This window comes from Hylobates moloch, unplaced genomic scaffold (assembly GCF_009828535.3).
Source record: "Hylobates moloch isolate HMO894 unplaced genomic scaffold, HMol_V3 SCAFFOLD_12, whole genome shotgun sequence".
NCBI lineage: Eukaryota > Metazoa > Chordata > Mammalia > Primates > Hylobatidae > Hylobates > Hylobates moloch.
Window position 1 is genome coordinate 87,925,859 of NW_026652287.1, and position 16,011 is coordinate 87,941,869.

The 16,011-nt window shown below is 32.6% G+C and overlaps 1 protein-coding gene across 2 annotated transcripts in view; it reads left to right on the forward strand.

Annotated features, from left to right (window-relative positions):
- The window catches only part of TMTC3 (transmembrane O-mannosyltransferase targeting cadherins 3), a 57,604-nt gene extending 42,038 nt beyond the window's left edge, over nucleotides 1-15,566 (forward strand). For both annotated transcript variants that reach the window (XM_032170869.2, XM_058425124.1), the window contains exons 11-14: nucleotides 5,142-5,245; nucleotides 7,055-7,224; nucleotides 9,187-9,413; nucleotides 11,421-15,566. In XM_032170869.2, the coding sequence (XP_032026760.1) occupies nucleotides 5,142-5,245; nucleotides 7,055-7,224; nucleotides 9,187-9,413; nucleotides 11,421-12,232 (1,313 nt within the window). In that variant the 3' untranslated portion in view covers nucleotides 12,233-15,566. The remainder of the gene's footprint in view (nucleotides 1-5,141; nucleotides 5,246-7,054; nucleotides 7,225-9,186; nucleotides 9,414-11,420) is intronic.
- Nucleotides 15,567-16,011: the final 445 nt, after the last annotated feature.

Genomic DNA, 16,011 nt, shown 5'->3' on the forward strand with positions numbered 1-16,011 from the left:
TATCTAGATAAATTCCTTTACATTCCCTTGTTATCTACTCTTTGCTCTCAGGCTCCTGATGAAAGAATCTGGCTGCCTTCAGCCATAATTCCCTTCGGAAGCTTTTGTAAAACCTCTTGGCCTTCCAAGAAGGTTTGCATCTTTCCCTATAACTTTTTCTTACAACTTTTCCCACCACCCTGACCAAACTCCTACAGGAGGTAGCAAAAAAGAGATGTATAATGCAGGGAAGAAGGCTGAAAGAGAATGGATAGCAAATGGCTCTGTAGGTATATTTGTTCATCGGGCACGTATTTGAGAATTTACCATGTGTCAGACACTGTTTTAAGTGCTGGGGAATCCAGAAGAAATAAAACAAATTTCCTCCCTTCGCGGAGTTTCCATTCTAAATAAAGGCACAAATATAAGTAAACAAATACACACCACATGTAAATATATATATACACACACACACACCCAAAATATATATATACACACACACATATGCACGCACATGTGTATTCATCTATATGAAAATGATAAAAGCTATAAAAAGGGCATAGAGATTAGAAATTTTCAGAGAAAGTCTCTTCGAGATGATAATAAACTGAGAGAGCAACCTTTGCACATATACTCTGGTGTAATTTTGAGTATCACTGGCTATACAGAAAACAGTAAAGAAAAGCAGGAAGATCATTTAGAAGGCTTTTGCAGTAACCCAAAGAAATGATTTAGTTGTAATTTTTTAATAGCAATCTGAAGTACATGTGACATCCAATAGACTATACATGTTTAAAATATATAATTTTATAAGTTTCGGCATATGTGTATTATCTGTGAGACCATAATTACAATTAAGATACTGAAAATATCCATCAACCCCTCAAATTCCTTGGATCCTTTTCTAATACCTCCCTCTTACCCCTTTTCAGCCCAGCCTTCTCTAAGCAAAAGCTTTCTATCACTACAGATAATGTGCTTTTTCTAAAATTGTATATGAATGGAATTATACTCTACGGACTCTCTTTTTTTTTTCCTGGCTTTTTTACTCTGCACAGTTATTTTGATACTCATTCATGTTGTTGTATGAATCAAAAAACCCATACCTTGGTATGGCTGAGTAGTATTCCTTCACGTAGATATACCACAGTTTGTTTATCCATTTACCTGTTGATGGATGTTTGGATTGTTCGCAGTTTGGAGCTGTTACAAACATGGCTGTTACGAACATTCATATACCAGTCTTTATGGTTATATGTTTTCATTTCTCTTAGGTAAAAACCTGAGAGAAAAATGGCATGGTCATATGATTTCTGTATGTTTAACTTTTTAAAGGCTGCTAAATTATTTTCCAAAAAATGTATTTCCCACCAGCAGTATAGGAGAGCTCTCCTGTCCTTCTTAATTCTTCATTTGCTGAGAATTTTTAACACAGATAAATTTTGGATTCTGTCAAATGCTTTTGTGCACCATTTGAGATGATAAGGTTTTTATTTTTTTGTCTTGATATAGTGGATATCATCATTTGATTTCATAATGTTAAAACAACCTTGCCTTCAGTAATACACAATTTGATTGTCACATTATCTTTATTATATTTTATTTGTTAAAATGCGATTAGTAATTTTTACATCTATATTTATGAATGATAGAGAGTTCCTAGGAGATTCCAGATATTTATAAATTTATCTTTTTAAATAAATTGATAGTTTTGTGGACAGGAAATACTGAAACTCTACATAGTTGCCTAAGCCATCAATGTGAGAATACTTCACTGTTGGGCAGCTAATATTTCACTGTTGGGCAGCTGTGTATTAGTCATACACAGTTCCCTGAAAACTTCCCAGCCACATCACATTTGCATCCCTAGGCAGGATGACTGAGATCACATGTGAACGAGTGTCTAATAACTACTGTCATTTCAAACAAATGGTGAGTGTAAACCTGTGTACACAGGTGTTTGTTACTATTAAAAACACATGCAAACATTCATGCAGGTAAGTTGATAACCTTTAGCAGTGAGGTAAGTTCCCTTCTAAACAAAGTTCCTTTGTTTTCCTAGTGAAAATATGATATTAGAGATGTGAGGAGAGATAAGAAATGAAATATACTCAACTAGGATTCTGGAAAAATTAACTGATTATAGAAACCTAGTATTGACAAACTGAGACTACATTTGAGATTTGTGAGGTCCTCATTTACAATTGAATTAAAAGCTAGATTGTTAACTCATGCTGCTGTTTTGGATAGGTTCTCCTAAGAGTGGGCTTGTTCTTTGAAGTTCCTTTAGCTCTTTAGTCATTTAAATGTCATTGATTTTTTACATCTTGCTTTCTTCTCTTACCTTTTTTTAATACTTAAATTTATCTTAAAAGTGATACTGTTTTCCCCTCTAGAATCTTAAAACTTTGTAAATTATAAAGAATTGCTTAGAAATTATGTCTTTCATTTTATTAGCTGTATTGAGTGGCCTTTTTGATGCTAAACGATATCTAATTGCATCTCTGCTCTTTGAAAACATAGGGCTGCTATACTCTAGTGTCTGAAGTCTACATTAATGACAATATCTCCTGGCCATAATTCTAAGAACATGATTTCAATAGATAGTAATTCACCTCATTTTTAATCTAAGTATATAATCTCTTTCTTTGTAACATTGGTTGGGGATAATTTCAATAACATTTTAAATACTCAGCTGGCATAATTACACTTTTAACAAATTTTCAGTTTATTCTTAAATTCTTAGTGTATAATTTTTTCAGGTTCTATGTACCTTAGCTTTTCCTAAATAACATTCTGAACTCTATAAACATGGTATGGATTTATCTGTTAAAAAAAAAAAAAGTGATATAAAAGCAAAGACTACTCCATATTTTTAATTGACAATAATAGTACATATTCATGGGATATATAGTGATGTTTTGATACATGTAATGCAAGCAAATACCCTGATCTAATCACTATACTGTATATTTTTATATGCAATTGGTAATACAATGATTTTCAGCCCTGATTCTACATCAGAATTGCCTTTAACACTTTTTATGAACATATTTTTGCATATTTCATTTCTGAACATTATGTTTTGATGGACCTAGGTGGGGCTGAAGTATCTGATTTTTTTTTAAACTACACAGGTATTCTGATTTGCAGCCAGAATTAAGAATGGCTAGCTTAAACGTTTTTTTGCTTGACCCCTCCTGGCTCCATGAGACTCAGCAATACATCTAAAAAGAAAAAAATCAACTTCCTTACTCCTAAACTTATCTATAATCAAACCTGGACTGCATCTGCCAGTTTTTGTGCAGTGCATACAATTGCCAGCCTAAAACAGTATATAGCAAGTTGTTAGGACTGTTACTCAGGGAATGCCCAAGATATATATGCTTGGCCCCTATGTGTCCTAGGAGTTGCAGACAAAGAATTATTGCACAATTGCAAAATAATTGGTATCACAAGGCAAGTAGTAGTCATAATAAACCTTTTCATGTCTGTTCATGTTGAGTAAAAACTGTCTGATTTAAGATCTTCTACCTTCCTTCTATCATTATTCCAAACCTTTGAAATATTTACTGGCAAGTATATCTTTTTAAAAAGCTACTGTACAATGAATCCTCATCTCTTTCCTATTTCAACTGCATTTTTTTTCCTATCCCTGAATAAATTTGCTGGGATTTTTACTTTCCACATCAGAAAATGAGACATAAGTTCCTGACATCCTAAAATTAACACAACCTTTTAAATCATTATGTTCCATTATACTATCATTCCAGCCAGTCACAAAAATTTTAAAAAATCGAATGGCAAAGTTTTTTTTCAGTCTCTTTGCCCCTGTTCCACCATGATGCGTATTTGTTATAACACTTGAAATAATTCTAAAAATCCTGATGATTCATTTTCTTGTAGAGTTGAGCTATACCTTTTGAGTGAATTCCTTATTTTATTTTTATTTTTTTATTGTTATTCTTTAGGTTTTAGGGTACATGTGCACAATGTGCAGGTTTGTTACATATGTATCCATGTGCCATGTTGTTTTGCTGCACCCATTAACTCGTCATTTAGCATTAGGTATATCTCCTAATGCTGTCCCTCCCCCTCCCCCCACCCAACAACAGTCCCCGGAGTGTGATGTTCCCCTTCCTGTGTCCATGAGTTCTCATTGTTCAGTTCCCACCTATGAGTGAAAACATGCAGTGTCTGGTTTTTTGTCCTTGTGATAGTTTACTGAGAATGGTTTTCCAGTTTCATCCATGTCCCTACAAAGGACATGAACTCATCATTTTTTATGGCTGCATAGTATTCCATGGCATATATGTGCCACATTTTCTTAATCCAGTCTATCGTTGTTGGACATTTGGGTTGGTTCCAACTCTTTGCTATTGTGAATAGTGCTGCAATAAACATACGTGTGCATGTGTCTTTATAGCAGCATGATTTATAGTCCTTTGGGTATATACCCAGTAATGGGATGGCTGGGTCAAATGGTATTTCTAGTTCAAGATCCCTGAGGAATCGCCACACTGACTTCCACAATGGTTGAACTAGTTTACAGTCCCACCAACAGTGTAAAAGTGTTCTTATTTCTCCACATCCTCTCCAGGACCTGTTGTTTCCTGACTTTTTAATGATTGCCATTCTAACTGGTGTGAGATGGTATCTCACTGTGGTTTTGATTTGCATTTCTCTGATGGCCAGTGATGATGAGCATTTTTTCATGTGTTTTTTGGCTGCATAAGTGAATTCCTAAGCTATGAGATTAAGTAAATGGAAGCAAGCTTTAGTGTAGTAAAAATACAATGAAGGGAAGGTAATAAAAATTTCTTCATTACCTTTATCTCTCTTATGTCTCAATTCTTCAAAAATCCATCCAAATAGTTTTTTCATGCCATGTATGTATTTTCTGTCTTTACATGCTTTAAGTAATTTTGTGTATACCATTGGTTTTAAGTTATAACAAGTTAAATTACAAGAACTTTAAGGAAGAAGCAGGACCCGTTGCCTGCTTTTGCATTTTTGCCTAGTGTGTTTGTTTCTGGAAATATGTCTTCTCATTTGTTACATTAAATACTTGTTTATATACCGAATACATTTAATCATTTCATCGAGTATATTGAATATATCAGTTGTATACTTGCCAACAAATGATTGTTTTAAAATTTTAGATGATATTGGTGCCCATATGAATGTAGGAAGAACTTATAAAAATTTAAATAGAACCAAAGAAGCTGAAGAATCTTACATGATGGCTAAATCACTGATGCCTCAAGTAAGTTGCCATAATTTATCTATTGTGTCATATCTATTAGATGTCCATATTGAGTAGAATTATCTAGAAGGAAAATCTTTATCTTTTCTTTAGTTAATTGATATAAAAGTAAGTTTTATAAAGAATTACATTTTTCTAGCTCACTTAATTTTTTTTTTGAGACGGAGTCTTGCTGTATCACCCAGGCTGGAGTGCAGTGGCACGATCTCAGCTCACTGCAACCTCCGCCTCCCAGGTTTAAGTGATTCTTCTGCGTCAGCCTCCCGAATAGCTGGGACTACAGGTGCATGCCACCACACCCAGCTAATTTTTGTATTTTTAGTAGAGACGGGGTTTCATCATATTGGCCAGGCTGGTCTCGAACTCCAGACCTTGTGATCTGCCCACCTCAGTCTCCCAAAGTGCTGGGATTACAGGCATGAGCCACCGCGCCCAGCCATAGCTCACTTAATTTTAAAAATTGTTTTTATAGTCCATTTGTAAAAACTAAATTCATAAAGTATGAATTTTAGATATTCTTGATTATGAGTTATCAGCGAGTTATATGACTAAATAAATATAATTTTATTTATGTATATTAAGCATACAATTCAACATTATTCCTATCAAAAAATAAATACAAGTGATAAAATTAGTAGATACATCTCTTGCTATATTGTGTCCATCAGTTGTTATAAGATTCATTAAATATAAGGTAGTATCAAAATTGGAAGATCTGACCCTATGTCAGTTTTTGTGTTATCAGCAAAATATTTCTGGGTTGTGACAATAGGGTAGTTAATTTATTCCAGAATACTAAGGACTCACTTGTCTGGTGACGTTTGGAAATTAAACACTCTGATTATTAAGTTAAGGTTTTTATAATACATAGTATATATGGATCCAGACTTCCAGTGAACACAATAAATTAGATATGATAAAACTAATAACAAATACAATTTAACTGTTAAGAGTTAAGGATTAAAATAACCCTTAAGGCCGGGCGCGTTGGCTCACGCTTGTAAGTCCAGCACTTTGGTAGGCCGAGGCGGGCAGATCACGAGATCAGGAGATCAAGACCACGGTGAAACCCCGTCTCTACTAAAAATACAAAAAAATTAGCCGGGCGTGGTGGCGGGCGCCTGTCGTCCCAGCTACTCGGGAGGTGGAGGCAGGAGAATGGCGTAAACCCGGGAGGCGGTGCTTGCAGTGAGCCGAGATTGCGCCACTGCACTCCAGCCTGGGCGACAGAGCGAGACTCCGTCTCAAAATAAATAAATAAATAAATAAATAAATAAATAAACCCTTAAAATGTCATACAGTTCAACTGTAAAAAAAAATTAACTACCCTATCAATATTAATATTACTATAAATATTATTACAATTGAGAAAACTTCAGCCCAGCTTAAGCTATTTTTTCTGAGGGCATAAGACTATGCCACTAATTTTACCACTTTATTAAAAATAAATAATAAAAATGTAAAAGAAAACACAAAAATGTGAATAAAAATATTTTACAGTATCCTCAAAAATGTAAATAAAATAATACTTTGTGGCATTAAGGATATGTTGTTTCATTCATGCCACCTTAGTGGATTATTGTTAGCTTTTTATTTGTATCTGTCTTTTTCTGAAGTCAAACAAATCAGAACTTTTAGAAGTCAAGGTCTCTTAGGTTTGATCAAAACAGCAGTAGAACCCTGATCTCTCAGTCCAGTGTATTTTTTACACTATGTTCTGAGTTATTTTGAATTAGCCAATAGGAATATGTACTTTTGATTTTTGATACTGAAATATCAAATCATGAAAATGCCTTTTCTTCTAAACAGATTATTCCTGGTAAAAAATATGCAGCCAGAATTGCCCCTAACCACCTAAATGTTTATATCAATCTGGCTAACCTGATCCGAGCAAACGAGTCCCGACTGGAAGAAGCAGATCAGCTGTACCGTCAAGCAATAAGCATGAGGCCCGATTTCAAGCAGGCTTACATTAGCAGGTATCCCGGTTCAACTTTAAGCTATCATTATGGAATATTGAAACTGCATCTCCATGTACATTTTGAATGAATTGGCTTTTTTTGAAAAAAAATTATATTTTTAATAATCTTACTTAGCAACCAACTGCATAGAAAAGCATAACTTTTTAGACTGACAGTCAGATTTTATTGATTTGAAATTAGCAAGGGGAATCCCTAACTTGTAAGAGCCAGCTTAGGTTTTGTATTAAGGAAAGGGTAGAAGCAGCTCTATCTTAGTTTCATTTTCTTCCCATTACCAAAATTGTTCTTTTCCTATTTAAATTAAAACTTGAAACTTACATTTTATAATAGTTACTTCTAATATCAAACTCTCAGGAACTTTCTTGGTTTTTAGAGTTGATAGGTTATTGATGCCTTTGACACAAAGAAAACATCTTGGTTCTCAGCAAAAAAAAAGTTTTCTGGCACCACATGTTAAAACTTCATTTATTTTCTCATGTATGTGTTATCATTTGTATTATTTTTGAGGAAAAATTTGTTTTTAAACTTTATTTTGTAGCCTGGTCCAGAAAACTAATAGTAATTTGTAACATTTTTTCTTTGGGGAAAGTACATTCTGAATTTAAGTTTTTGAGATAAAATCTGTTTGTAAGTTGGGGTTGTCTTTGTTCCGCCATGCCCATTGAGTTTAGCAGGGTTGTATCTATAAATAACACCTGTCATGTATTAATCCATAAAGAACTATTCAACAATCTCTACATTAAAAAAATAATGTTTTGGACAAACATTCATTCTAGAAGTGGTTTTAATGAGAATATTAATTGTTGTTCCTCTTATTTTATTTCTGTTCTGACACTATAGGAAAGAGTAGTATTATAAGAACTCTCATATCACTATTTATATATTATTTCTACATATGTAAAAATAATTCTTTAAGCAAAATTACTTTTTAAATTTTTCTAACAGAAAATAGAACCACACTAGAAAGATTTATACAGTGGTTTCTTAACTGGTCCTCAATTCTAAGTGTGTTCCTCAAAGTTATCTACAGGTCAGACTAATCCCTCCCACTCTACCTGATTAGCTTTTTTTTAGTCCTTTTTCTGTTTGTTTGTTTGTGACAGAGTCTCACTTTGTTACCCAGGCCGGAGTGCAGTGGTGTGATCTCGGCTCACTGTTACCTCTGCCTCCTGGGTTCAAGTAATTCTTGTGCCTCAGCCTCCCTAGTAGCTGGGACTATAGGCGCATGCCACCATGCCTGGCAAATTTCTGTCTTTTTAGTAGAGACAGAGTTTTGCCATGTTGGTCAGCTGGTCTCGAACTCCTGACCTCAAGTGATCCGCCCACCTCAGCCTCCCAAAGTGCTGGGATTACAGGAACGAGCCACCATGCCCAGCTTTTTTCTTTTTTTTCTTTTCTAAGAATGGTCATATTATAAGAAGACATTGATGAGGACTAAATTAATATAAGAAGGGGTTACAGATTTTGAATATTTTGGTTTTTTGCATAGTGAGCCTTGTATTATAGATTCAAATATTGGTATTTCTCTTACCACTACTATATGTCATTTTTTTCTTCTAATGCTGTTATTTTGTCACCTGACAAATTCATTAATCTCTCACTCTGGCTAGCTGTCCTTTTTCTGATGCAGTTTAGTCTGTCTCCTTTTAAGATAAAGTCAAAGAATATATTTTTTCTGTCCTCCATCCTGGATTCCTCCTGATAGGTTCCCCTCTGAAATCAGGCATAACTTTTTTCTTCTTAAATAATATTTGAAAATATATCAAGCCAAATATACTGAACTAAGGAGTTCAGATTTGAGGACAGTTTCAAAGAGTTGTTTTTGAAAGAGACTTTTTTAAGAGTCTGAGTTAAAAGAAAAAAAGCTGTATGTGGAAAGGCTTAAAACTTGGCAAAAATTGTATCTACAAACTGAGATAGTAATGTTGTAAGTAAAGCTTGTATTTGATTTTTCCACAGAGGAGAATTGCTTTTAAAAATGAATAAACCTCTTAAAGCAAAGGAAGCATATCTTAAAGCACTAGAGCTGGACAGAAATAATGCAGATCTTTGGTACAACTTGGCAATTGTACATATTGAACTTAAAGAACCAAATGAAGCCCTAAGAAACTTTAATCGTGCTCTGGAACTAAATCCAAAGCATAAACTAGCATTATTCAACTCTGCTATAGTAATGCAAGAATCAGGTATGTTTTCTCAAAATATTTCTGTTTATACAAATTGTAGTTTATAATATAATAAGACCTTAATTTAACTTTATTACCCATAGCAAACACTTTTATGTATTGACAGTTTATATAGCAATACTGTGCTTAACTGATTTATAGAAAGAATATTTAAAATACTTGAAGTAAACTATTTTCAAGCAACATGCATTCTAACATATGATAATACTGATTTTTAATTCTTCTGGCATGTGTTAAGACTAATAGGCAGTCTATTAAGCAACATTAACTATTTTGTCATTTTATATACATAAACGTAATGTAACTTATTTTATATGTAAACTCTCCAAATAATATGAACTTGTGAAATTTTTTACATAATTGGCTGTGAGGAGCCAAGAGCATATGTTTTCAAAAAAATAGCATTTTATTTTCTTTTGATTCATAAGAGCAAATACTTTTGGCACCATTTTATATCCAGTTTTACTACGTTTTCTGAGATATTATTGTAATTTTTTATATTTCCTATAATTTAGCAAAACTAAATTATTAACCACAGTAAATCTGGATCCTTCATCCATATTTTATATAGGAATTTCAGTTCTGCCTCATAAGATAGTGTATATGATTTATAATCTTTCAAATTTTTAAATTAGAAAAATCTCTTTATTATCATGTTTAGTTATTTCTTAGATACATTTCATAAAACTTTTGTAAAATATGAAAGAATCATAAAGTCATAGTATTTTAGAGCTAAAGAGGACCTTTGAGTTTGCATTTGCCAGTCTTCTATTTAGTAGAGTGAAAACCAAATAGATGTTATGATTGCCCCAAAGTCATATGGCTGCTAACCCAAGATAAGAACTGAAGCCTCCTGATTTATTTTCAAATTTTCTTTATCCATTGTGCTGCCAAATAAAAGAATAGAGAGAAATCTTTATGCCTGGTGTCCAAAAAAGTATAAATTTGGAGAAAAGCTAATATTTTGGTAAGGTTTTCTACCTTGATAATCATGAAGGATGCTCATTATTCGACACAAGATTGTACTATAAGGTTTGTAATTGTAGAACTTGAACTTTTTTTTTTTTTTTTTTTTTTTTTGGCAATAGAAATTATCTCAATGGAGATTTGTGTCCTGCCAGGCAGTGGCTGATGCCTGTAATCCCAACACTTTGGGAGGCCAAGGTGGGAGGATCACTAGAGACCAAGAGTTTGAGAATAGCCTCGGCAACATAGTAAAACTCTGTCTCCACAAAAAATTTTAAAATCAGCAGGGAATGATGGCACATGCCTGTAGTCCCAGCTACTTGGGAAGCCAAGGTGGGAGGATTGCTTGAGCCCAGGAGTTTGAGGTTACAGTGACCTATGGACACAGCACTGCCCTCCAGCCTGAGTGACATAGTGAGACCCTGTCTCAAAAAAAAGAAGATACATGTTTCCTAAATCCTAATTTTATAGCCCTATATTTAATGGTATGTTTTTGTCCTCAAAACATTCCTAAAACTTTGAAGTAACATTTTTTAAAATGTGATATAGTAATTCTGAAGCTTTTTTCTACCCAGTAATAGGTACTATTTGCTGAACATTTTTTCAATATACATCATATAATTATTGGAAAACTCAGTTAACCCAGAGAAGTTAAATAACATGTTCAGTATATAAAGTCATAATGTTATCAGAATCAAGATTGAATACATGTCTTTGTTGGCAAATCCCATGCTTCTTTTTCTGAATTCTCTATTTTCCATTTCCAATTGAATTCTAAATTATAAAAGACATTTCTCTCCTTTTGGTTTCTGAAGCACTGTTACTGCTTTAAAGGAAAAGAAATAAGCTATCTTTTTACTGTTTCAAATATTTTGCTTTTCCTATGAAGACGTCGACATTTTTGCTTTCTACTTTTTTTAACTATGGAAATTAGTTGTTTCGAAGCTGTCTTTTTGTAATCTAAGTATTTGAAAATGGCCTTGTTCCTCACATTTAATTATTTTACTAACAATATATTTTTTCTTTAAAAAAACTTTCTAGGTGAGGTTAAACTCAGACCTGAAGCTAGAAAACGACTTCTAAGTTATATAAATGAAGAGCCACTAGATGCTAATGGCTATTTCAATTTGGGAATGCTTGCCATGGATGACAAAAAGGACAATGAAGCAGAGATTTGGATGAAGAAAGCCATAAAGTTACAAGCCGACTTCCGAAGTGCTTTGTTTAATCTGGCTCTCCTGTATTCCCAGACTGCAAAGGAATTAAAGGCTTTGCCAATTTTGGAAGAGTTACTCAGATACTACCCTGATCATATCAAGGGCCTCATTTTAAAAGGAGACATTCTGATGAATCAAAAGAAAGATATACTAGGAGCAAAAAAATGTTTTGAAAGGATTTTGGAGATGGATCCAAGCAATGTGCAAGGAAAACACAATCTTTGTGTTGTTTATTTTGAAGAAAAAGACTTATTAAAAGCTGAAAGATGCCTTCTTGAAACATTGGCATTAGCACCACATGAAGAATATATTCAGCGCCATTTGAATATAGTCAGGGATAAGATTTCCTCATCTAGTTTTATAGAGCCAATATTCCCAACCAGTAAGTTTTCAAGTGTGGAAGGAAAGAAAATTCCAACTGAAAGTGTTAAAGAAATTAGAGGTGAATCCAGACAAACACAAACAGTAAAAACAAGTGATAATAAAAGTCAGTCTAAATCCAGCAAACAATTAGGAAAAAATGGAGATGAAGAGACCCCCCACAAAACAACAAAAGACATCAAAGAAATTGAGAAGAAAAGAGTTGCTGCTTTAAAAAGACTAGAAGAGATTGAACGTATTTTAAATGGTGAATAGCATTAATATTTATCATGACAATGGTATCAAAGAACATCAGTCCGTATCATGTGATTGCTTTTACTGGGAGCTTTGAAAAAAAGTTCAAGGGTTCCTAATGGTCAGTCATGAGCTGCCTTGAAGTAGGATCAAAATAAGATTTTCATTAAAGACCTGTATTATCCCAGGATGTATATTCTGTATCACTCTTTCCAGAGTGTGAGTGAATATAGCAGAAATACTACAGTGAAAGTGACAGATTTACAACTTTTATTATAGAAAGAAGGTGTTTCTGGCAGTGTGATCTTTACTGCTCTCAATTAAAAATAATTTTGAGGCCTGAATGATAATCCCTTGCGGACAAATCCAACATGTGCTGGTTTATTCTGTTAATTCCCATTTATTCGCCTACTTCATTTTTCTTCCACCTCTTAGAATCTATGAATTGAAAACACTTATTGAACTTTTTTTTTAAGTAATTCTGTTTAATCAAGGGACTTGCACTACAAAAGAATACTGGCTGAGTTTTAGAAGGAATGCTTGATGAAACATTTTAAAATAAGTCATGACATGTTAGCTTGAGAATGTATTTTCATAATTGTATACTTGTTTTTAACTTTAAATGCAATTTTTAATCAGGTAAAGTTTGACATGTATAGCTACATACACACTTTTTTAATGGTGCTCATATATACTGTATTTTTTGTTTGATTTTACTTATTAAGAGTGTCACAACATGAATCACATAATCATTATTTTTTTTTTACTTTTACTCCCCAAACTATTCATGTTTCTTAGATCGTAGTCATTGAGAAGTCCCAATAACTCTAAACTTTTGAGTTATAACATAGTAAACTTCTCTTTCATCTTTGTGTTAGCTCTGTAGTCTTAACCTGGATTTTAATTTTTTTGTTTCCAAAGTCACAATTTAATTATTCTTAGATACCTTAAGCCACTGAATTCAGTTCTGTTTGACTGAAAGCAAAACAATGTGACAGTTTATTTTCAAACACTAACTTCTTGATATTTTGTGATGGTATATCTTTTTATTAAATATTTATTTTGACTACTGAGCTTTCATAAAATATTTGAACCTATTTTAATCATCAAGTATGGAAAACAAATTACTATTGCATTTTCCTACTTATGCATATATTATGGTTTAACCAGAATTGCAACATTTTTGGCCTAATGTCTGGATATAAAAGATAATTAGCCTACTATAGTATTAATAAAGTTTTCAGTTGGTTTGGGCAAATTTGAACCTGAAAAATAGGCTAAAAAGTAGTTACAAGTTAAACTTACTAATTTAAACCTGATTTTTTTTCTTGAATTAAAATACATTTTAAATGAGCTTTATAATACCTTAAAAAGTTGGTTCTAATTTAAAATATGAAAGCTCTGGCTATCATCCTGGGATAGTAATTTCTAATTATGTAGTATTTCAAAACTATATATTTTTTAGTTCTTTTGGGATAACTAATTTCTAATTATATATGTTTCAAAAACCATATCCTGTAATGTTTTTTAAGAATTGTTTTATAAATAGGTCATAAGATACAAGGTTTGCGTTAAAAGACCCACACTTACTAGGTTCCCTAAGGATCTGCCATAGATTTTTTTTTTTTTTTTTTTTTAGGTTAAAGCAAGCACTGATACCAGTGGGAGTTGGTCTTGATCTAGGAGATTCTGTTAAGCATCTAAACAATGCCTAATTTCAGTTCTTAGGTTATGGCTTGTGACTTTAGATAAAAGATGGAGAATACCTCATGTACTATGACTTGAAAATGAAATCTTAAAATTCTTACACTCTCTCCATGTATCTTAAGGAAAAGTTTGAGTGTGATCTCTTTTGCCATAGTATCAAGTGGAGGGTAGTTCAGAAAAGTAAAAGGAAATCTTATGTGACAGCAGACTATAATAGAAGTTTGAGTAATATTTTAATAAATTTATATAATTCAAATGATAAAATGTATCAATGTTATCCAATGATTTTTATTAAAAAATTACCTTATAACTGTGCCTATTACATAAAAAGTGCTCGTGTATTTGAATTTTAAATAATTTATTTAAATCAAGACCACCATAAGTAATTAATAATTTAATAATTGTTTTAAATCAGTGGTTTTCAACCCTCACTTCATGTTAGAATCATCTGAGGACTTTTAATATGGAATCCACCTCATAACAATTAAGTCTAAATTTCTGGAAGATGGAGCCATGCTTGTTTTTCCAAAAGCTCTTTGATTCTAATTTGTAGTCAGAGTTGAAGACCACTGCTCTAAATTAGTTCAGGGAAATCCTTTTATTTCTCCCATGTTAACTTTTAAAACTAGTAATGTACCTAGTTAAGTTTTGATGGTTTAAATTCCACTAAAGAACATATTATTCTAATAACTAGCGTTTATTACATGAAATTTAAGAGCTTAAGTTCCATCAAACTAGCTCTTGTGTAAGATTATTATTTCTTCTCTATAACTTCAAAATAGATATTTCATTCAAACTGTTCAGGTGAGAAAAGATAATGAATTTTTTTTTTCCTCTGGAGCTGCCTGTTCAGTGAGATGGAGGAGGTGGGCACATTTAAGGTCAATTCACTAACCCATGGTTCAGAGTTCTGATCATATGTAAGTTTGGAAAAGAAAGCTTATCACAGGTTTGTATGCTGGTGAATGGACAGAGTTTTAATTCTTACTGTCTCAAAAGAGAATCAGCTCTCCAGCAGTTCTAGAAAAGCTTTGACAATCCCCAAGGGGCAGTGTTACCTTACTCCTTCACTGCTTCTTAGAAGGTAGAATTAAGTTTCTGGAATTGCACCTATATGTTTTCTTATTAACATTCAGAATTGAGAATATTAATTTTTCCAGTGAGTAGTTTTCTGAAATTGGTAACTTGGAGAGTAAAATAATGTATTTTGCTTTTCAATTTTGTGTTTACTTTTATGTAAAAATTTGGTATGTGAATTACACAGTTCTAATAAAACCTCATGCCTTTTCATTACATCTAATTTGAACTCTCAACTTCATGTTACAGAATGCTTCTTTAAAGATGCTTTAATGAAAAGTATTAAGAAAACATATAGATTTGTATGTCAATTTATACTTCAGAAATCCATATATTTGTCATATTTATTTTTTTAGAAACCTCCTAATTGGATAACTAGATGGTATTTAAAATGAATGCCCGAAAATATCTTGTAACTTTGTCCAAAAGTTTATCTGTTGGAAGCTGTCAGCCATTCATGTAGAGAGTTTATAAGAAAATAATTTAAAATTGTATGCATTTTATATTACTATGGTATCTGTACCATATTTCTAAGTATTCATTATTAAATTGGTACTTCTTAAAACCATAACCTGGCTTGCCTTTTAGTGTTAAAAAAAAATACAACATTGTATATAGAGATTTCTTTTATGAAGAGCTGACGTAATTTATTAGCAGTCATCTGAGAAAGACATTAAATAAGTTTCTGAGAGTGATACATTTTCAAACATGAGTGACAACAACCAAATTAAGAAAAGGAAACAACTCAGACTTGGAATTTTATACGAATTTCATTTCTATATGTGCCTGGTATTGCCTTTGGCATAACTTAGAGGAAATTGTTCTACCTGTATGTCCTCAGTGTCTTCATCTACAAGTTGGGAAAAACATTTTCCTCTTAAAGTTGTGAAGAGGATTTATATATTTATATGATATATTGTATATATTAATATATTTAAATTGCTTAGAGTTTCTAGCACAGTATAAACACAAGGCTTAAAGTCTTGGATTTGATGCATATGACTTAATTTGTATTT